The sequence below is a fragment of the Geotrypetes seraphini genome, chromosome 1 (genome assembly GCF_902459505.1).
Source record: "Geotrypetes seraphini chromosome 1, aGeoSer1.1, whole genome shotgun sequence".
NCBI lineage: Eukaryota > Metazoa > Chordata > Amphibia > Gymnophiona > Dermophiidae > Geotrypetes > Geotrypetes seraphini.
Genome location: NC_047084.1, coordinates 299,355,121 through 299,378,879, shown reverse-complemented (window position 1 = coordinate 299,378,879; position 23,759 = coordinate 299,355,121). Strand labels below are relative to the sequence as shown.

General features: G+C 46.7%; 1 protein-coding gene across 4 annotated transcripts in view; it reads right to left on the bottom strand.

Annotated features, from left to right (window-relative positions):
• The window catches only part of WDR54 (WD repeat domain 54), a 91,113-nt gene that overhangs the window by 24,906 nt on the left and 42,448 nt on the right, over positions 1 to 23,759 (bottom strand). For all 4 annotated transcript variants that reach the window (XM_033954451.1, XM_033954459.1, XM_033954469.1 and 1 more), the window contains 3 exons: positions 22,138 to 22,265; positions 20,751 to 20,851; positions 7,822 to 7,984 (listed from right to left, as the gene is read on the bottom strand). In XM_033954451.1, coding sequence (XP_033810342.1) covers positions 7,822 to 7,984; positions 20,751 to 20,851; positions 22,138 to 22,265 — 392 coding nt within the window. The remainder of the gene's footprint in view (positions 1 to 7,821; positions 7,985 to 20,750; positions 20,852 to 22,137; positions 22,266 to 23,759) is intronic.

The window sequence follows — 23,759 nt, the reverse complement described above, 5'->3', positions numbered from 1 at the left end:
GCCCGGACCTTATGCCCCGTGACTCGACCATGGAGCTTGAGACCAGCCTGAGCGTAGCAAAAAGAAATAAAAGCAGCCAACCAGTTGGACAAGGTGCGCTTGGAAACAGGACATCCCAACCGATTAGGGTCGAAGGACAAAAACAATTGAGGAACCCTCCGATGAGACTTAGTGCGTTGAAGATAAAAAGCCAACGCCCTCTTACAGTCAAGCGTGTGAAGCGCCACTTCGCCAGGATGAGAGTGGGGCTTCGGAAAAAACACTGGAAGAACAATGGACTGATTGAGGTGGAAATCAGACACAACCTTAGGTAAAAATTTAGGATGGGTGCGAAGGACCACCTTGTCATGATGGAATACAGTAAAAGGGGGGTCCGCAACCAAAGCCTGCAGCTCACTAATCCGACGAGCAGACGTGAGCGCAAGCAGAAAGATCACCTTCCAAGTGAGAAACTTAAGATGAGATTTGTCAATAGGCTCAAAAGGAGACTTCATCAGTTGAGCCAAAACCACATTAAGATCCCAAACCACAGGAGGAGGTTTCAGGGGGGGATGAACATTCAAAAGACCCCTCATGAAACGAGTAACCAGAGGATGAAGAGAGAGAGACCGACCCTCGAGATGCCGATGGAAAGCAGCAATAGCACTGAGATGCACCCGAATGGAAGTCGTCTTCAGCACAGACTGGGATAAATGCAACAAATAGTCCAGGACCGAAGACACCGGAACCGAACTCGGATCCAGATGGTGCGAGGAACACCAGGATGAAAATCTGGTCCACTTCTGGGAACAGCAAAGCCGAGTCGAGACCTTGCGTGAGGCTTCCAAAACCTCCCTTACAGACTGAGAAACCGGAACCGAAGTCAAGGGGAAAGGAACCAAGCCGTCAGATGTAAGGACTGAAGATTGGGATGCAACAGCGAACCCCGACTCTGAGACAGCAGAGAGGGAAAAACAGGCAAAAGCAGAGGCTCCCTGACACTGAGTTGAAGGAGCAGGGAGAACCAATGTTGACGAGGCCAACGAGGCGCTATGAGAATCATAGTGGCTCTGGTCGATTTGAGATGCACCAACGTCCTCAAGATCAGAGGGAAAGGAGGAAACGCATAAAGGAACCTCCCTCCCCAGTCGAGAAGAAAGGCATCGGCCTCGAGACGGTTCGGGGAGTACATCCGAGAACAATAGAGAGGCAGTTTGTGGGTCTCCGGAGAGGCAAACAGATCCACCTGAGGAGTCCCCCAGCGGGCAAAGACCTCGCGCAGTACTCGGGAGTTGAGCGACCACTCGTGCGGCTGGAGAAGACGACTGAGTTTGTCAGCCAGACAGTTTCTCTCTCCCTGAATGTAAACCGCCCGAAGGAAGATGTTCTGAGAGACCGCCCACTCCCAAAGGCGCAGAGCCTCCCGGCACAGGGCCAAAGAGCCCGTCCCCCCTTGCTTGTTCACATAGTACATCGCCACCTGGTTGTCCGTCCGCACCAGGGCTATCTGATCGTGTAGCAGATGGCAGAACGCTCGAGCAGCCAGAAAAATGGCACGAAGCTCCAAGACATTGATGTGACAAAGACGGTCCTCCGCCGACCATAGGCTTTGAGTCCATAGACCGTCGAGATGAGCCCCCCACGCGTACTCCGAAGAGTCCGTGGTCAGGACCTTGCGATGCGGAGGGACGAGAAAGAGCAAACCCCCGGAAAGATTGGAAGAGTGGTCCACCAACGGAGCGAGTGTCTCAAGGAAGGAGTCACTGTCACAGGGAAGGAGAGCGGGTCCCGGTCCTGACGCCACTGGGAGGCCAAGGTCCACTGAGGAATCCTCAGGTGCAAGCAGGCAAACGGCGTGACATGAACCGTCGACGCCATGTGGCCCAGCAGAATCATCAGACGCTGCGCCGATACTGAGGGCAGCAGCGAAACCTGGCGACTCAGACGAAGCAGGGCCTCCAAGCGCAGAGGGGGGAGGAACGAACGAAGATGAACGGTGTCCAGCACAGCCCCGATAAACTGAAGGGATTGAGCAGGGCACAATTGGGACTTGGGAAAGTTCACTTCGAACCCCAGACGTTGAAGGAAGATGATAGTCTGTCGGGTCGCTAAGATAACCCCCTCCCTGGAAGGGGCCTTGATCAGCCAATCGTCCAGGTAGGAAAAGACCTGCAGACCCTGTGATCGCAGGGCCGCCGCGGCTACCACCATACACTTCGTGAAGACTCGAGGGGACGAAGCCAAGCCAAAGGGGAGGACCCGGTATTGAAGGTGCAATTCCCCCACCTGAAACCGTAGAAACTTGTGGAAGGCGGGATGCACCGGAACATGAGTATAAGCTTCCTTCAGGTCCAGGGAGCACATCCAGTCCCCTTCCTCCAACAATGGGTACAGGACCGGAAGCGATAGCATCCGGAACTTCTCCCGGACAAGGAACTTGTTGAGCCTCCGGAGGTCCAAAATGGGGCGCAAGTCCCCTGTTTTTTACGGGACCAAAAAATAACGGGAGTAAAACCCCTTTCCCCGCTGGTCGGGGGGTACCGGTTCCACAGCCCGAAGACTCAGCAAGGCCCTGGCTTCCGAGAGGAGAAGGGGAAGAAGTGTCCGGTTGGAAGGACACGCGCCGGGCGGACTGTCCGGCGGAATATCCCTGAAGTTGAGGGAGTAACCCTCCGAGATAACTCGGAGAACCCAGGCATCGGTGGTGATGAGAGTCCAGGCGGGGTAGAAAGCCCGCAACCGACCCCCAACAGGCAGTGGGGTCGACGAAAATGCGGAGGGGACCCGCCCCCATCCGCTCAGAGCGTCAAAAAGACGGCGCAGGCTTAGACGCCCCTTGTGTCTGAGGCTTCTGTTGGTGGGCTCTGGCCTGCTGAGGAGGTCGCCTGGGTGGAGGCCGGGAGAACGCCGGCGTTGACTTCTGCGGATAACGCCGCGGTGGAGGGCGGTACGGCTTCGGAGTCGCTGGTTTCGCCTTAGGGCACACAAGGGAGGCGAAGGAGCACTCATGTTCGGGAGGTGTTTAGTAGCCGCCTCCAGAGACTCGTCGAAAAGCTCCGAGCCTACACAGGGCAAATTTGCCAGGCGCTCCTGCAGATTTGGGTCCATATCTACGATGCGCAGCCATGCTAGGCGGCGCATAGCTACCGCAAATGCGGAGACCCGAGACGTCAACTCAAAGGCGTCATAGACGGCGTGGAACAGAAAGAGGCGTAGCTGGGACAAATTGTCCATGAGCTTGCCGAAGTCCACCTTGTGCAAGTCGGGCATGACCCCGTGATAACGGGGCATGGACTTGACGAGATGACGCAGGTAGGAAGAGAAGGTAAATGCGTAGTTAAGCACCCTGTTCGCCACCATGGAGTTTTGGTACAGGCGGCACCCAAACTTATCGAGGGTACGCCCCTCCCGCCCGGGCGGAACCGCCGCAGACACCCGAGAAGGCTGAGATTTTTTCAAGGACGACTCCACCAGCAGAGACTGGTGGGACAATTGAGCCTTCTCAAACCCCTTGCAGGGGATCGTGCAGTATTTCAACTCCATCTTAGAGGGAACCGCCGTGACCGCATAAGGGGAATCTAGATTCCGCAAGAAAGTCTGCTGCAGGATCTTGTTTAATGGCAGGCACGGAGACTCCCACGGAAGAGAGGGCAAATCCTGTTCCTCCAAAAATTCTTTGGAATATTGGGACCCCGATAAAAGGTCGAGGTCCAAAGCTTTCCCCATATCCATCACAAACCTCGAAAACGAGGAGGGCCTCGAGGGAGGAGAAGGGGAGCGAGAGACCCCTGCCGCCAAGAAGGACGGAGAAGCCTCACGGGAGTATCTGGGCTCCCTACCCGTGCCAGACTCCGAGCCCCAGGAAGCCGCACCGAGGGACCTCGTCGGGGTCGGAGACCTCCGAAGCCCCGAGGAGCCCCTCGGGGAAGTCCCCGGGGTACGGGGCACCGAGGCCTTCCCCCTCCGCCTCGGGGAGGAATCCCTCGATCCTTTCCCCTCAGGGGAACGCAAAAGCCTGGGGTTGTCCAGGCGGAGTTCCGAAACCCTCAGAGTCTCCGCCTCCCGGGTCGGCGAGGAGCGACCGCGCCTCCGAGGTGAGCCCCGATGGCGCTTGGACTTCCGGGACCGGTGCTTCGCCCGAGGCCGACCCGAGGGCGAGGACACGCGGGAGGACCCCGACGAGGAATCGGACGACGAAATCCTGCAAACCCGGCGCACCTTGTCACGAGGCCGCATGCTCCGCCCAGGCTGGTCCACTGTCGAAGTCGATGGTAAGGTCGGGGCCAAGGCCGGGAGCACCACCGGAGCCGAGGTCGGAGCCGAGGCCGAGGCCGCGGTCGAGGCCGAGGGCGGCTGCAGGTGGGCCAGGGCACCGGACAGCTACGAGGCGATAAGTGCTCGGAGCATGTCCTGGAACACGGGATTCGCCATCATAGACGGCATGTCTGAAGTCGGCAGGTGCTCCCTCGAGGGCGACCTCGGCAATGAGTATTCCCGCGGAGCACCCGACTTCAACGTCCGAGGCGGGGCCAAGGACGACCCACCCGCCCCCGTTGAGGAGCCCGAGGATGGCTTCTTAGAGGACCCTGGAGTAGAGGAAGGAAGCAGGGACTTACCCAGGGTCGACTTCGGGGTCGAGGACGCAGGCTTCACGAGGAAGGCATCCGCGGCGAGGTCGAGGGAGTCGAGGCCGAGGTCAAGGCCGAGGCCGACGTCGAAGCCTTCCCCGCCGCGGGGTCCACACTGAAGAGTTCCGCCATGCTGGCGCGCCAGCGGCGGAGTGCTCGAGGCTGAAAAGTAGAGCACCTAGTGCAAGAGTCAGTCGGGTGATCCGCACCCAGGCAAACAAGGCACCACCGGTGGGGATCGGTGATGGAAAGTAACCGATCGCACCGGGTGCACTTCTTAAAGCCCGTCAAAGGACGGGACATGAACACAAAAAAAGGCCGGGAACAAACGAGGTCCCGCGGCCGAGGCTACCGGGAGCCCCCGGAGCCTAGACGAAAAACTTTTTTTTTTTTTCGACGATTTTAACAACACGAACGAAGGAAAATAAAAAAGGAAGCACAGCGACCGAGAAAAAGAACCCATCCGCGGTGTCAGAAGGCAAAAAAAGCACGGAGCACAAACTCAACAGGGCTTCTGGCTCCGCGGAAGAAACAGAACTGAGGACCACGAGGTGGGGATGCGCCCTCTAGTGGAGGGAGAAGGCATGCACATGCGTGGTGCAGCATAGCAAGCTTGAAACTTCAATCAAGTTTGCTTGAAAAGCTGTCCGCGTTGAGGCTCCTTAGATGACGTCACCCACATGTGAGAATATGCTGCCTGCTTGTCCTGGGATAAAACCCTTTATATTTCTGGTATGCTGCAAAAACAGGGTCACAGACCTGACCTGTATTCTCCAAGGACCTCTGTTGGTCTATCATGCACCTCCTCTCAGGGTCAGCAGCATCCATGCAGATGCATTTTGCCAGCAACACAGAGTTGCCCCTACACAGCTCCAGCAGAACTTTAGGAGGGGAGATGGGGGAGGAATAGGAATTAGGACTTATATACCGCCTTTTTGTAATTTTAAAATCACACTCAAAGTGGTTTACATACAGGTACTTCAAGCATTTTCCCTGTCTTGGTCTAATATATCTAATATACTTGGGGTAGTGGAGGATTGAGTGACTTGCCCAGGGTCACAGGGGGTAGCATGGGGTTTGAACCCACAACCTTAGGGTGCTGAGGCTATAGCTCTAACCACTACACCAGCTCTGAAGGCTTCAGTGACCCTAGACCCATGGAGGGACCAGAGGGGGCTAAGCCTATGGTTCCCCCCCCCCCTTGTGTGCCTCGCCGCATGCGGAACATGGACGCTTTTCAGGCGACCATCCAGCATATTCCTGGCATGATATAGAGGCCAAACCACCTGAGGAGTCCATTATAATCAATTTAAACCAAAATCAAGGTGCTTTGAGGCAGATAGAGGCTTTTTTAAAATAAAATTGGGAAATCCAAGATGGCCACTGCGGGTACTTTTTTTGGTGCTAAAAAAAACAGCCTGTGGGAGCAAAACTAAGGTTTTCAAAAATCATGAAAATAGGATTTTAGAGGTAGGGGACCCTGGAACAATCTCAGAAACCTTTAGTTTTGCTAAATTCAGACCCACTCCGATGTCTCCCAAAGACAGTAATGATCTGTACTCACAGAACTGCCTTGTGCTGTACCTGCATCAGCTTCTTACTATACCTGGAAGTGAAGGAGGATTTTCTGCCTTAAACATACAAGGGTGGCTCCAGTAGCTTGTCTCTTTGGGCTACCTTTTATTCAGGCTCACCCCATTTGCTCCCACACAATTCTTCTGGGGGAGGGGGCCCAGCCAACTACTGCCAAGCCTCCCAGCCAGTTGCAGGGTTAATTCAGCCTGTGCTCCAGTGCCTGATCTCCGCTGGGATGAGCACCACTTCCAGGGGATCTATCCCTGAGGTTCCAAGTGATACTGTAGGCTGACCAGGCAGGTACTCTTTCAGAAAGGTTTCCCTCCTGGCTGCAGACACCCAACATCTGGATCTTTTCCAATGCAGAGCTTTCCCAGGACTGCTGGGAACCTCTTAGCAAGGGCAAGCCTTGCAAAAAAAAAAAAAAATCTGAATTAACCCCAAAATAAGAAATCCAGTGCAGAGCAGATGAAAAGACACCTTTTCAACTCACTTGCAGAGGTCAAGAGTGAAGAGAGAGGACACTGCCCAGGGAAACAAGAAGGCAGAGCTAAGAAAAATGATTGACATCTACTGCAATCCAACTCACGAATTAGAGTATCAAACCCATCCATAAAGAATCATATGCTGTTGGCACCAGAAGCAGGATTTACTTTGTTATTTGATTTGTAATTGAATATTTCATAAATAAAAAAACCTTTGCATAAACATCCACACATTCCCCCTTGCACTCCCTTTTCACCCATATTCTCTCCCACTCTCATGCCCTCTCCCTTCGCTTTCTACCCAAGCTTTCTTCCATAGCCTCCATATCAGTCCCTGGCAGCTTTCCTCAGTATCATCATCCTTGGAAGACTTTCAGCTGATGTGACCTGGGCTTCATTTTAGCCCTGCTGGTCCTCATCACCAGAGCCATGTCTTCCTCAACATGCAGGCACATAAGTAACATGAAAGTCGAGCACTGTCACTGACCCCCTTTCCCTGGCTTGGCCTACATTTCCACTGTCAGCATATAGCACTGTGCATGTGGAGAGCATTTCTATAAAGGGGTGCATATCTGGAGCCTATTCTGTAAAGAGAAGTAAGAATAGCAGGGCAAATACATGTGTACAATTTAGATACAACTATTTACACCAGCCTTAGAACTGGGGTAAATGCTTGCAACTAGATGGTAAAAAAAAAAAAAAAATGCATAAATTATAGTATTCTGCACTTTATGCGCACAACTGTGTGCCCGACCTAAGCTCCGCCCATTTGTACACCCACCTTCAAACCTTGCATCATTTAGAAATGTCCTGTCTAAATTAGATTGTAAACTCTTCTGAGCAAGGACTGTCTCTTGTATGTTAAAATGTACAGCGCTGTGTATGCCTTTCAGCGCTATAGATATAATAAATAGCAGTTGTAGTAGTAGTAATAATTTAGGTACCATTTTATAAAATAGCATGTACTCATATGCATGTTCTTGGCGACCTCCTTATACAATTACCCACTATGTACCATTCACCAGTACATGTACACAGTGTGTGCATAAACCAACTGGCTGTTATATATAGTTTAATTTAAAATTAAACTCTTCACTCACCAAGGATGTTTACACAGCTACAAAGTTTACCAGTGAGGATACAAAAAGAATTACCTTTCCAGAATCAGGTGCAATGTCTAAAGCATAAATCCATCTGGCATGTGCGTTCACTTCAGCGTGCACCATCCCTGATACAGCATCATAAATCCGGATCTGACCACTCCCATAAGCTGCAGCTATGACCCCTTTCCACATCTTCACCGATGAGCAAGTGCACCTGCATCAAACAACTCACATTTTACACTGCTATCTACTATTTACCTACACTTCAGACCTCGACAACTATACTTATTTATGAAGTTCAGACACAGCAACTCAGAGACTTCTCTGGTAATTTATGTCAGTAAACATTGTACGTACTGTAAAATTGCAAAGCAGGAAATTTACTTAATAAATAATAATCAAGGTTTTATATCCCATGTTTCAATCTAACCAGAAAATTACAGTCACTTTAAATAAGTCAGTCAACAGTAAAGTTATCCAGATATCAGTTTTAAGTTACTTAGATTACTTTAGAGAGCCTTCAAAGCACACTGACTTGATCTGCCACAGGCTTGATAAAATTAGGTGAAGGTCAAATTAAGGGCCACCATGCAAAATACAGTATTGAAAAAGTCTCTGGAGGAGGGAAGATCTACCTCAAAAAACACAGGTGTGACTATGTGGGCCCAAGGGATTTACAAGTTAAGAGGCCCATAAGGTAGTATGGGGAATGTTAGTTACATCTCATCAAGGAGTGAAGGCAATATTACTACTACTGTGTGGTGCAATGGTTAAAGCTACAGCCTCAGCACCCTGAGGTTGTGGGTTCAAACCCACACTGCTCCTTGTGACCCTGGGCAAGTCACTTAATCCCCCCATTGTCCCAGGAAAAATTAGATAAAATGTAAGCCCACTGGGACAGACAGGCAAAAATGGTTGAGTATCAATTCATGCAAACCGTTCTGAGCTCCCTGGGGAGAATGGTATAGAAAATTGAACAATAAATACTACTACTATTAGGAGATACAGTTAATAGGAGTGGTAAGCTACTAGTTAGGGTGGTGAGCAGAGGGGAGTAGGGTTAAGAGTTGAAGGCGATCTTAAAAAGGAGGGTTTTCAAACTACTTTTGAACAAGGGAAGGGGCGTGATGCATGGACTCAGGTAGTTTGTTCCAGGCATATGGGGCAGTAAGATGAAAGGAATGAAGTCTGGAAAAGCAGTGGAGGAGTTGGGTACAGATAAAAGCAGCTTATCTGAGGAATGGAGTTCTCGGAGAGGTGTATAAGGAGAGTCAAGGAGAGAGAGATACTGAGGAGCTGCAGAATGAACACATTTGTAGGTTAGTAATAGGATTTTGAGCATGCAAAGGTGGAGAGGGTGCCAGTGAAGTGATTTGAGGAGAAAGGTAAAGCGAGCGTAGTGAGATTGAAGCCATGCAGCAAAGTTTTGCACAGACTGCAGGAGGGAAAGGCGATTCAGTGGCAGACCTGTTAGAAGTAAATTGCAGTGGTCTAAGTGTAAGGTTACAAGGGTGTGGACAAGGGTCCGGGTAGTGTGTTCCAAGAGGAAGAGGTGAATTTTGGAGATATTGTAGAGATAGAAGCGACAGGCTTTCGCAGTCTGTTGAATGTGCAGCCACACAGAACACCATCACTTGATCCCTGAACCTTTCCTGACAGCAGGGGATGGGGATGATGCAGAGGCAGTATTTAAACCTCTGGGAAGGAGTTCCAATCAGGCATGCATTCCAGGGTCTGGATGGGATCACTATGTTACATTTGACTGAAGACAGTTCAAAGAGAGAGAAGCCAAAAAACTGTGTGTAGCTGTAAACAAAGGCATTCAGTCCCATTCAGAGGTTAGTTTCAACTGATATGCAAGATTAACAAAGCAGGATATAACTATATGCAAAAAGAAACTGTTGCTCCTCTGTTAACTATACTTTGAATGGCAATATCCATTATTCTTTAGTTTTGATATAGAGAGATCTGGTACTGTACTGAGACATTTCAACCTTAACATCTATCTTTTGGATTTAATCCCATATACCCGTGGTTGTTAAACCTGTCCTGGGGAACCTCCAGCAACTCGAGTTTTCAAGCTATCCCTAATGAATATGCATGAAGCAGATCAGCATATAATAGAGGTGACAGACAAGCAACTCTGTCTCATGCATATTTATTAATGATATCTTGAAATCCCAACTGACTGGGGGTCCCCCAGGACAAGTTTAAGAACCATTGCCATATACGTCTACTAACGGTGATCCTGACGTGTAGAGACTTTACACTATTTATTTCTGACTATCAGGTATGCTACTGCTCTAATTTAAATTTCCCTTTTAGCTAAGTGACAGATATGGAAAGGTAGGTCAACCAGCAAATCGAAGCATAGTTTCTTAGGCCTCTTTTACCAAGCCACTTTAGAATTTTTTTATTACCGGCTGCTGTGGTAAAAGCTCCAACACTCATATAATTCCTATGGGAGGGGCTTTAGGCATCTGAGCCAATCAGGGCCTTAGGCCCCTCTCCAGTGCATCCCAGAATGCACTGGGAAAGAGAAGGGGTTTAGAGATGCTGGGGAGGTCCCTAGATTTGAGGGGATGCTGGGAAGGGGGTCTACAGGTATGGGGGGATTGCCGGTTGGTTGGGGGGGTGTTGGGAAGTTTGGGGGGGGGTTGTCAGGAGGGAGTGGGCATTGCTTCTACCTGGCTGATTCAAGAGGGGTACGGGGGCAGAAGGGAATGGGCATCCCTCCTGCTGATTTCAGTGGTACTTGTGGGGAGTCTTCTGCCGCAGCTTCTCAGCTGATCTCGGCAGGGTATTCCCTTGACTTGATCAGCTCAGCTGCCACGTCTATTTGAAATGTAGGCCAGCATTTTGCTAGCTTACATTTCAGGCATTTGTCACAGCCCTAGGGAAATGCCCAGGGCTGCTGAAGCTTGCCCAAGGCCACTTCAGGTGAAACCACGCCCAGCTTTGGGTGAGATTAAGTGTCCCAATGCGTCTCCCTGAACCACAACAAACGCCTGCCTCTGGGTTTTTTTTTTTTAAAGTGTGTCCTGATTGGCTGCTAGATAGCAGTAGGATGCCTACTGCTGCCCACAATTGGGACGCCCATTTATAGAATCTGCCCCAAAATTTCTACACATATTTTTTCCTATTCCTCTGCAGCAGAAATAACAGGGGTAGAGTGTAGCTATGATGTATCTGCATATCTTTAGGCAAATTTCAAAGAAAACTTTCTAGTTAATTTCTCTTTGAACATCTAGTTAAAAGTATGCAGGCAAAAAGCAGCTGCATAGCTCGCTACTAGGAAGCTTAGTGAGAATTTCCTCCTTAATGGGCAATACTCTCTCTAAGGATTGGCCAGGAGTATGCAAATTTTTTCTCTTGTGAGCGACAAGTTCTAAAAACCAACAATTTTCCAGATTTGCAAGTATTTTTGTGAGCAACCATGTAAAATCTGTGAGCAGCATTCCTAGAACATATGAGCAATTGCTCATGTGCTCAGCTTAGAGGGGACATAGCTATTAGTAGGTAACAGAACTTTTAATAAAGTTTGCCATTTTATGCTTTCACTGCCATTATGGGAGTTTGCCATTTGGGGAAGTAATCATCCTGGCCTTTTGTTAAGATGCATAAACTCACTAATATTCACTTTAATTGCTAGCAACGCTAGAGCTGTGACACTGTGAGGCTCAAGGGTAAAGAGGACAAATAAGCAGAAACTGATAAGGATAAGGCTTAACTGCTTAACAATTTTTTTTCTGTTCTGTGTTCACAGATGAAACACCGGGGGTAGGACTGCAGAAAACAAATGCAAATGGGAATGGATGTGTGGTAGACTGGGAGAGATTCTCAGAAGACTGTTTGTGAGGAGCTAGCTAAATTAAAAATAGACAAAGTGATGAGGCCTGATGGGATACATCTGATTGGCCCAGGTTGTTTAAGGCCCCTCTTATGGAAAAGAATCCATTAAGGGAAACTTTTAAAGAAATAGGCTCTTCCCTGCCGTTTAATAAAAAGTTATTTTGTTCTAACACTACAAAGTGTGATATGTATGTTTGTATAGATCCTTTCCTGGGTACTGTGTCCTGCTGTCACAACTTGTTAGTCTGCTTATGTACTTTCAAATTCCAGGTAGAGAATGACACGGTGAAAAAATTGGTCCCCGTCACCGCCCCGTCCCCGTCTCACCATCCTCTGCACCGCCCCGTCACCGCCATTCCCTTCACCGCCCCATCACCACCACTGCCACCCCATTCACCGCCCCGTCACCGCCACTGCAACCCCATTCACCGCCCCGTCACCGTCACCGCTGCATATATAAAAGCCTCAAACGGGTACGATTTTAAATACTTTTCTTTATTTACGTATAAAGGAAACATTCTTTAAAACTTTAAAACTTAGTTAAATATTAGTTAATAACTATACAAAAACAAACACGACATGTACTTTTAATGCTTACAATGTTAGCCTACATGGTAAGTAGACGCGGCCGCTGTACCTAATCGCGGCAAATCGTGTACCTAATCGTGTACCAAATCGTGTACCTAATCGCGGTCACTATGCTCATCGTGATGAGCATAGTGACCGCGGCTACGGCTGCAAGTCTCCCCTCCCCCCAGCGATCACAGCAGGAGGGCACCCAACCCCTCCTGTAGACCCCCCCCAACGGCCCTCCCGACAATCGCAGCAGAAGGGTACCCAACCCCTCCTGCCGGTCCTCCCAATGGCCTCCCCTAAGATCGCCGGCAGGAGGGTACCCAACCCCTCCTGCTGGACCCCCCCCCAACGAACCCTCCCACCCCGGAACCCCCTTAGTCTTACTTTCCAAGTTGGACCGGACGGCTCCTCACACGTATGGCCAGCAGGCTTGCCTCCGTCCAAATGAGGCGGGCCCGCCCCTACCCTGCCCAACCCACAGGATCCTAGGGCCTGATTGGTCTAGGCACCTAAAGCCACTCCCGCTATAGGAGGGGCCTTAGGTGCTTGGGCCAATCAGGCCCTAGGATCCTGTGGGTTAGGCAGGGGAGGGGAGGGGCGGGCCCGCCTCATTTGGACGGAGGCAGGCCTGCTGGCCAGACGAGCGAGGAGCTGTCCGGTCCAACTTGGAAAGTAAGACTAAGGGTGATGTTTCGGGATGGCGGGGTTTGTTGGGGGAGGGTCCGGCAGGAGGGGTTGGGCACCCTCCTATTGGCGATATAGGGGGCCGTTGGGGGGCCGGCAGGAGGGGTTGGGCACCCTCCTACCAGTGATCATAGGGGGGCTGTTGGGGAGCTGGCAGGAGGGGTTGGATATCCTCCTGCTGCGATCGTCGGGAGGGCCGCTGGGGGGGGGTTGGGGTAGGCAGGAGGGGATGGGTACCCTCCTGCCGCGATCGTTGGGGAGGGCTGGTTCTGTCGGCATGAAGGGCTGAGCACCTTCCTGCCGGCGATCGTCGGGGGGGGGCGGGTTCTATTGGCAGGAAGGGTTGATCTGACAAATGAGGAGCCAGTATATTGGGGGGCGGAGTCAATGCGGCAACGTGCAGGTGAAACACAGGTAAATAGCGGTTCCTAGAAGGGGGGACATTGGCCTGCGGGGACAAATCTATTCACCGTTTTTGCGGGCGGTGAAAGGATTTGTCCCCGCGTCTGCGGCGATTTGCTAATGAGGTCACCATAACCCACAGCCAAACCGCAGCCACGCAGCGGTTCGCTGCGGGGATCGCTCCCCGTGTCATTCTCTAATTCCAGGGTCCCAAAGTTTGCAATAGCCTGTCTCTATACCTGCCACAATTTCCTTCTTACTACAATTTCAGAAAAATGTTAAATACATATCTCTTCTCCTTATAATCTCTCTTGATCTCTACCCGACTATGTTACAGAAGTTCTTCCCAACTATAATGATATATTTCAGAATCTTATTGTAAACTGTAATGAATCCTTGCTGAAATTTGGAGGGTATAAGAAACTGTATGGTAAATTGGTAAATTTCTAAATACAGTCTATTTATGCACAATTATGATTTTTTGACCACCTGTGCTAGTTATTTCACTCCACATGTGCACTATATAGTCTCCAGCTTCTTCTTCATATCAGAAATAAGCAAATGTTGACAAATATCAGTATATATAAGAGAAGCATTTTAGTAATAGTTTTACAGGAAGAGGGAAGGGTGGATAAGTAGGAGACAGACAGGTGACAAGGGCTATTTTTCAACATTTGCTTATATTTTCAACATTTGCAATTTTTATAATGTTTGATAATGTTGTTCTGTATGTGTATGTTTGATTTTTTGTGACCCATTTTGGGTAAGGCGGGATACAAATAAATAAAACTATAAACTAAACTATTTCTGATCTGAAGAAGAAGGGGTTCCCTTCAAAAGCTAATTATAAAATGCATTAAGTTAGTCCAATAAAAAAAGTATTTATTTCCTTACCTTGAAAAGTGGTCTAACATGGCCACCACACCATTTCACTCAAGATAGAGCACACACTAAATCTTTCATTAGCAGAACTATTGCATTATTAATCGGACATTGATATTTAGACAATTGCTTTTGTTATTCTGACACTGCTTTGATGGCATGTAACAAAGTTAACAATAATATAACCTGTGAATGATGGCTCTTACAGGAAAAAAATCTGAAAACAAGACCTGCTTTTTAAAAAATGTGATGTTTGTGACTTATCGGGCTTTTGTGCAATGCTCTTCAATTATTCTAATGATTGTGAATATCCTGGCACTGAGCACAATGCCCATACAGCACAGTTACTTACCGTAACAGGTGTTATCCAGGGACAGCAGGCAGCTATTCTCACATATGGGTGACATCATCGACGGAGCCCGGATGCGGACGCCTCACAAGCACAGCCTTAGGGCTCCTTATTCAAAGCTGCGACAGCAATTCTGCCACAGCAAATGCACTGAAGCCCATAGGAATTGGATGGACTTCGGTGCATTTGCCATGGGAGAATCGCTACTGTGGCTTTGTAAAAGGAGCACCTAGACCAGTGTTTCTCAACTTCTTCAAGCCAAGTACTCCCCAAGTCTAACAAATACCAGCTGAGTACCCAGCCCAAGCTCCACCCCTGACCCCACCCCCATTATAATAGTACTAATTGTAATGCAATTTCTTCCACTAATTTTTCATGTACACACAATATCTTATTAACTCGTAATGACAACCACAAAATTAAAAACCCCTACAAAGCACACTGTATGCAGAGAAAATGTTAATTATCATTTATATTTGTTTTATTTTTAAGAGTTCAAAGGCAGATGACTTTAAAATATGCAATGTCACCTCAGTAACAACTATAGAAAAATATAGTGCAAAATATAGACAGGAAATTATAAATTCTCAAAACTGACACATTTTGATCACCAAATTGAAAATAAAATCATTTTTGTCAGATGATTTAATTAGTTTCTAGTTGGACTTCCTTCTGACTGTGCATCCAATATTTTCTTTCTTTCTGCCTCCTGCATGCTTCTTCTCCTCCAGACCTCATTCCCTTCCCCAACCTACATCTCTCTCTGTCCCTCCATGAGTCCAACTTTTCTTCCACTCTGCTCAACCCCTATTGGCAACATATTTCCCCCTCTCTCCCTCCTCTGTTATGCTGTTCTTCCTCAGGGTCTCTCTCCCTCTGTCTCTTCTATCTGCACCTCCTATAGTCCAGCATCTGCATCCTGTCTTTCTCCTTTGGTCCAGGCCCACCCCCCATCTCTCTCTCTCTCTTTTTTCTTCTGCTTACAACACCCCCACCCCCCTATGTCTAGCATTTGTTCTCCTTTCTTCCAGGTCTTTCTCTACCTCTCTCGCTCTTCTTCCTTCCTCCCTCCCTGGTCCAGAATCTTTCCACCTCTCTGCATTCTCTCTCCAAGTTCAACATCTACCCCGCTCTCTTCTGCCTTCCCTTTGTTTCAGGTTTCTCCCTCTATCTTCCTTCTGTTAACATTTTGAGTCTTCCCACCTTTGTTCCAGGTCTTTCTGTCTGTCTCACTCTCTTTGTCTTCCCCCTCCCCAGGGCCTGGCATCTCTCTCCCCTCGGTTCAGGGTGTTTCCCCTATCTGTATCCTCTAGTCCAGCATCTTCCTTGTCTTCCCCCTCCCATTTGGTTCAAGACTGCTTTCCCACCCCTCCTCGAGGTCCTTTTCTGTCTCTGTCCAGATCCAGGGTTCTAACAACCACAAAGAAAGGAGATTGGGTAGTTTTTTGTTTTTGTTTTTCCAAAAGTTTATTGAAAAAAAAAAAAAAAAAGCAGAAAAATACAAAATCAGAAACAATGCAAACAACCACCTGAAAACGCACAACCTCCCACCCCACCAAAGGTCATACTGGGATTCTTCAGTATGAGGCATAACAAACCAAAGCGAAACACAACCCCCCAACCACAACCCCTCCCACCTCCCCTCCCACCCCAAACCAACCCATTTGTGTGCAGAAAACCAATGAAAAACCACCAAAGTAGCTGGGTGAGACCACTAGGAGGTCGAGGACCATTTGATGTAAGGATCCCAAACCCTCAAAAACTGGGAGAGGCGATTATGCATGAGAGCTGTTAATTTAGACACACGAAAAATAAAGGCTAATTTTCCCAACAAATGCTGCCGAGTAGGTGGGTGCACCTACTTCCACTGTGCAGCCAACAACAGTCTGCTAGCTACAAACACATGAAAAGCCAAGGTCTGACATATGCAATAAAGCGCTGCCCATAGATTTCCGAACAGGTCTATGAAAAATTTCCGTGAGAATTTCAAACACCATAGTCCAATACAGATTGGGTAGTTTTTAAGTAGCAACCACCTCTAAATGTGCCCTAAATGGAACAACCAGGGGTCTTTGGCACACTACAAGGCCACACAAACACCACTTACTCAACCACAATCTGAAAGAAAAGAGACACAGAAAAAAAGTGGGAAAAAAGCCTCAATTAAGCTTCATATGGCAAAAAAAAAACTCCACTTTTGTATCTCAAATGTGATAAATATTCAGTGGTGGAAAAAATAAGGCACAATAGCAGCCCCCAAAAAACCACCTCACAAAAAGCACGCCAAAAATTTCACAAATCATTGTATTGAAAAGGCTGCACTCCAGTGAAACAATCATAAACATTGCAACTTGAGCAAAGGAAGCACAAAAAGACTTAGCTGCCAATGAAGTCCCAGCTGTCTTGAATCGTGCTCACAATCAAGCACCACTGCCCGGACTTCGTAGCCGGTCGATCCACCCGACGGGGAAATCTCCGTTTCGCTCTTGCTGCGTCAGGGGTGTAATACTTCCTGCATCATGGGCAATTCAGCACAATCCTCCATGCAAAACTCACACACTCCACAATCAATGTATTACTTAGGTGATTTGGAGCAGTTTTTAAGTAGCCCATTTACCCCACCCCACATGTAAAGCCTATATTGTAACACTAAATATAAACTGTAACCCGTTCTGAGCTCTTTTGGGAGGAAGGGATATAAATCTAAATAAACATTATTCTGGTAAAAGTGTTTAGATGTGATTATGACTGTTAAGGGGGCCAAGAGGCCTTAAGACTAAGGGTGGGGGGGGGGGGGGGAAGTCCAAGGATGATAGTTTTTGCCTCGGTCACCTAATACATTTGTACAATCCCATTCCACAATGGCCATTGGTGCAAACATTTCAAAATTATTAGAGAGTACCAAAACACAATACAAGGAGCTTGCTCAATATTGAATGATCAGCACCCATTGGCACCTATGAGCTGGCTCCTATGAAAATGGTAACTCATGTGAGAGTTTTGCTCTCAGTACCTTCAAAATGCGTAGACCTAACTAGCCCCTGAAAACCCGACTGGCTAAGAATGCTCCAAGGATTGGGCTGAGAACCACTATGTTCTGTTATAACATTTCCCAGGCACAGCCCATGAGAATACCTATTACCAGTGGCGAACCTAGCATATGTGACACCCGGGGCCCATCATTTTTTGACCCCCCCCCCTCATCTATATGAAAAGCATGATTTTTAGTAACAAGCCACATATCGCACAAGAAGGAAAAGGCAACATCTTATATACTGCAGTGAGCAGTACAATATCAATACACCCTTTGTAAATCTAAATAAGCCAGACTAGTACAGATTGATCCTACACAGTCAATGCTAACAGAGAACCATGTCTTTTGTACACACAGAACACAGAAAACACCTTCACCCATTATGGAATATGTAATCACAAACTACCCCCCTTTTACAAAATCGTAGCACGGTTTTTAGCACTCGCCACAGCGTAACAGCTCCTATAATGTACATGATACTCTGCCTTGTTGCCATTTCCCAGCTAGGCCACATACTACTTCGTGTTTTCAGCCTCACTTCTTTACCGTGACATGCCTGCCCTATTCTGGCTAAGTCCCAGTCCTAGCTTCCAGTGGCCCAAAACTATCATCTGGATGTTTGCTTATCTGGACTCCAGTGGCTCTGCAGCTGTGACCCAGTGAAGCTATGCAAGTGCAAACCCAAGTGCAAAGGGTCATTGCGGTGGGCAGACTGGATGGGCCGTGGCCCTTATCTGCCGTCTATTTCTATGTTTCTATGTTTCTAAATTCAAAAGTAGAGCAGGTTTAAAACATGGCAGGTGTAAAAATAAATAATCAAATGAACATCATTTAGAAAAAGCAGCAAGGTTGGAGCAATAATGATACAACAATTTAAAAGACAGTAATAATAAAAGAAAGACGTCATATACGAGATGAGAGAATGTCTGTGGGAAGAAAAGTGTAACAGTAAACATTCCATCGGAACTGAACCAGGTTGCATAGGATGAAAAAGTGATTAAGAAACATTGGTAAAAACATAAGTGACAAACATGAAATCTTGAAAAAGAAATTGAAAGACTGGATGATAGGACAGCTACCACTGTGTACACATCAGATAGAGCCAAAAATTGTTTAAGGGCAGCTAAAAAATCGGAAGCAAACAGAGGGGAAAGAAGGCACAAAAAAGATCAAAACCGAAGAGAAGGGGCACACTGAGGAGAAAAGTGACACATGGTGCTGTAAGCTTAAACGTACGGTAGACATCGCGGGACCTTGCTGTATCTCCTCGCGGCTTCCAGCTCTGCTCCAACAAGAAAGTGACGTCGAAGGGGGGTGGAATGGCAGTCCTGGGAAAGTGCGAAAAGGTCCCACAATGACTCAATTTACAATTTACTGCCGCTGCTGCTGGTTCTGGAAAGCAGTAGCAGCAGAGCAGGGAGAGTTGTTCCGGACCCAGTGAGCTGGCTGTAAACCCTCTTAAGGCGTGCACCCGCGGTGGACTGCCCCCCCTCCTGTTGGTATGCCACTGCCTATTACAACACTAAAGAGGCATGAGTCAAAAATAAAATACACAAAACCTGTTGTCACTGCATATTTCGTCCCTCGCCAGCTCCCCAATCAGGTCACTCACCTCACCTTGCTCTGAACCTCGCCACCGTCCAGCACCACCCACCTCTTGCTAGGAATTTGAAACCATGCGCTTTGATGAGCTCCGCTCCTTCTCCTACCCTTCTCAAGTCATTCTCAAAGTCTTACTATCTCGCGAGACCAGCCCAAAAGCCGCGGGCCGCAAAAACAGAGTGAGCGCAAGCATGGCTAGTGACAGGGAAGAAGGGGTACGAGCGAGGAATGAACTTTCAGGTTACGGGCCTCTGCATGCCAGTGGCTAGACTAGTCAAAAGTAAAAGTCAAACATATTTCAAATGCAATGAAGTTTATGTACTTTTACATACACTCAGATATGTGTAATCCGACCAAGAGCCGTGGCTCCTGTTACCGAACCCACCGTCCCATCACTGTGTATGGCTATAATGCAATAGGTGAAAATAGAGTACTTTTTAAATATTAGGTATGTTTTTCAGTGGCAACAAAAGGAAAACCAATTCCTACTTAACTCAAAGATATGTTGGTATGTCCCGACATGGACCATGTTTCGAGGGTCTTTTTCAAGGAACCCAAAGGAGGTGTTAATAACTTCAAATGCCAGAGCAATAATGCTGAGTGATACAGACGAGAGAATTGTACATAAGTCACTCTCGTCTGTATCACTCAGCATTGTTTCTCTGGCATTTCAAGTTATTAACACCTCCTTTGGGTTCCTTGAAAAGACTCTCGAAACATGGTCCATGTCGGGACCTACCAACATATCTTTGAGTTAAGTAGGATTTGGTTTTCCTTTTGTTGCCACTGAAAAACATACCTAATATTTAAAAAGTACTCTATTTTCACCTATTGCATTATAGCCATACACAGTGATGGGACGGTGGGTTCGGCTATAGGAGCCACGGCTCTTGGTCGGATTACACATATCTGAGTGTATGTAAAAGTGCATAAACTTCATTGCATTTGAAATACATTTGACTTTTACTTTTGACTTCTATCCTGAGAAGTCTTGTTCCCATTATTATATATAGTTATTGATTTTGACCTCTCAGCCCTGTATTTTTCGGAGTATTTTCCTCACCACTCATTATTTTTTATTATTTTTGACCTAGTGGCTAGACTAGGACATTAGGGCAGCCCCCCGCCTTGTGTTTCCCCCTTCCTCTCGTCCGATAGCTGCGCACTTTGTGGCGTGTAACAAAACAAAATTAGACAAGGGGGAAACTATTACTCCTGTGATGACTCAGGCATCATGTCATTGGAGGAAGACAGCCGGGCAAATTAGCCGGGCCGAGCGCCCGGCTAAAACACACTAGGGAGAACACTGTTATAATTGAATTTCTCTTTTTGGCCACCAAGATTGTATCCTTATCCAGTTCTGATGCTGCTCCCCTCCTTTTTGAGCCTTGGATTAAAGCTAGTGGTACAGTCCTCCTGCACAAAATGTGTGTATTTGGTCAGCAAGTGAACAGAATGCACATGGATTCTGGCTAAAAGCAGACAGGTTGAAAAGTGGGCTGTAAAAATAGAGAAGGTACAACATGCTATTCAAACAAGAATCACTTTATAAAACTTAGAGTCCATAGCTCTGCACATTCTCTCTTCTGTGAGCCTTACCCATAGGCAGAGATCTTGGATACGAGTTTGAAATCTTCACCCGATTTCCATACACATAGAACCCCCGCATCATCTGCAGTCACCAAGTCAGCAGGGCAATCCTATAATATTTCAGATTATTAAATGAAAGTACTCAAACTGCAAAGTGGAAAAATAAAAATCCCAATCTTCCACTACTAGGTTATATTTTGATATTTTGTGATACCTCATTTGAAATTTTTAAAAAATAATAAAGAAGTATTTGAAAGAACAATGAGAGAGATCATCTTAGTTTACAAGTGCCTCAAGCTCCCATAATATATTTAAAGTAATGAAGCTGTCCAGAGCTGAAACCGATAGATCAATAGATCCCAGATACAAGAAGAAAAATGAGCTGAAAGACACAGTTCTACAGTTAATAAAAATGTTCTTAGTTAACTGGAATAAAACAACCATTATTTAAATTTGTTGCTGAACCAAATCATTTTCAAAAAAAGATCAGCTTATGCCAGTTAAATTCCTTCTGGGTAACCAAAAAAAATCAATGGAAAAGCGAAACATGTTAGCTTTTCTCCCCGGCTTTCAAGACCACATATTAAAGATAAGTGCTGTTTATTCTCAAGTATCTTTGATAAGTTAAAATGTTACAAACTTGTTACAACTTTATGCTGCTTTAAGTCTGGATAGAACCAGGGATGAGACGGTATATAAAGCTTAGGACAATGAGTGATATGAGTCCTGAATGGTGTCTCTGAGGTTCTTAAATCTTCTATTAAAATAACCTATACTTAAGACTGATATTTGATGGGTATGTGCTAGTATTACAAACATTTGTACATGTAATGTATGTGCAGATATTGGCTCCAGGAACTTCCCTTTTGATGGGCAACTTGGAAGCATACCAGATAAAAAGTCTATATTCATGCTGAACAATCTTGAGAACCTAACCACTGGAGGTTAGAAGGGGGCCAATAGTTTACGTAAAACCAGTTGCTTGGCAGTTGGCACAAATACTGCAACTCTGGTTATGTTCTCCTGGATGCAGTCAAAACCCTATGCAAGGCTTTGGGCTCTCTGCTACAAAAAGATATTCTCCACAGCAGAGCGTGTTTAGCGAGCCTTTCCCACACTTCAAAGTAAAGGTATGAGGCACACAGCCATGAGAGATTGCAGGCCCCAATACTCAGCAGATCTCCATACCACCCTAAAAGGACTCTATATATACAGTCTTTCTTCCAAAAGACTGGATATACAGAAAGATTGTCTCTTACATTCTTATATGTATATCCCTTTGGATTTTGTGAACAGGTGGAGTCGCACTTCGAGGCAGAATCAATTGAACTACATAAATCTTTTAAATAGCAAGCCCTAGGCACATTTTGAATTAAATGCTTTTGTTCTTTCTTACCTTGCTCTCCGAGACTTCAGAGGCAATGTCGGTGATTGGGTCCCGGTGCTCTGCCAGCACCTCTGCCAAAGTGATATTGGTCCCTTTATTTGGAATGTCAAATACCAGCACCAAGCCTGAGGATGTCCCTGAAATCACAGCAGTCTGTATCACAAGCAAGCAGTGTATAAGCTAATAGCACTACTATACTTTTTCATACTCTCCCTTACTATCTGACATCATGTAGGAAGCTAAATTACAATCTAGACCCCTACTCAATAAGCTCAAATCCATTCCTCCTTTATCTTCTAGTATGAAACAAACCAGCACTTTCATCACCCCTTTTCTACACGCCTATCCTATGTTTTATTTACTGCCTACAGAAACTGTGTTGCCATATCCTTGTTGCCATTCTGCTCCCTTTCTTCATTTTATGCCCTCTACCAACTCTAAGGAAACTCTGCAAAATGTTAGTACTGAAAGTTGTTAGCTTTACTCTACAGTAACTTTAAATTAATTTGCATTACTGAATGGCTTACCCTTTTATTTTTATTGAAAGCTTCTATATCCTAATTCATTTTAAACTTTAATTCCAGTCCTCTAGGTACAATGGGGTGGGGAACAGATTACAGGTGACTAGTGAATACAGAAGCCGTAACACCTTTGAAGTTGCCTGTAAACTCTCTTTGAGTCAAGGCTCTGATCAACCAGTAGTTCAAATATGGGTGGATCCTAATTCCTTTGTAATGAAGATAGGCACCTTTCAGTTTCGAAATGCTGACAAGTTCTCAAACAGGACAGAGAATACTACATGCACGTTGTCCCCTGAGGAAAGCAACTCTGTTTGCCGAAACCCGGATCCTGGTTGGAAATTTCCTAGGATTCCACTTCACTTGGGACTCCAAATGGGTCTTTCTAAAGACCTATGCCTTTTATATATATCTTTGTATTCATATATAGTGTTTTGAATAAATGTAACTATTGGTTGGTTCAGACATCTCTCTTGCCTCTTTGCTGTGTTTTTGTATTATTGTCGAGGCCAGTCCCCTTCTTTTCTCCTTGTTCCATTATAGTGAACAACATGAAGAAAGACCTGGAGAAGCTTGAAGAATAGTCTGAAATTTGACAGCTAAAATTTAATGCTAAGAAATACAAGGTCATGCATTTGGGCTGCAAAAATACGAGGGAACGGTATAGTTTAGGGGGTGAAGAAATTATGTGCAGGACAGAAGAGCAGGACTTGGGTGTGATTGTATGTGATGATCTTAATGTGGCCAAACAGGTTGAAAAGGTGACGGTGAAAGCTATAAGGATGCTAGGTTGCATAGGAAGAAGTATGGCCAGTAGGAAAAAGGAGGTATTGTTGCCCCTGTATAAGACTTTAGTGAACATAAGAACATTAGAAGCGCCATCTCCGGAAAAGACTCTAGGTCCATCAAGTCCGACGATCCGCACACGCGGAGGCCCCGCCAGGTGTACCCTGGCATAGTTTTGGTCCCCATATCGCTGTAAGCTTCTCGTAAAGAGAAGTGCATCTAGCTTACCCTTACCCATGTCAATTCATGCCACTCATAAGGAGATGTACATCTAACTTACCCTTAAATCCTAGAACGATGGATTCCGCAATTACCTCCTCTGGGAGA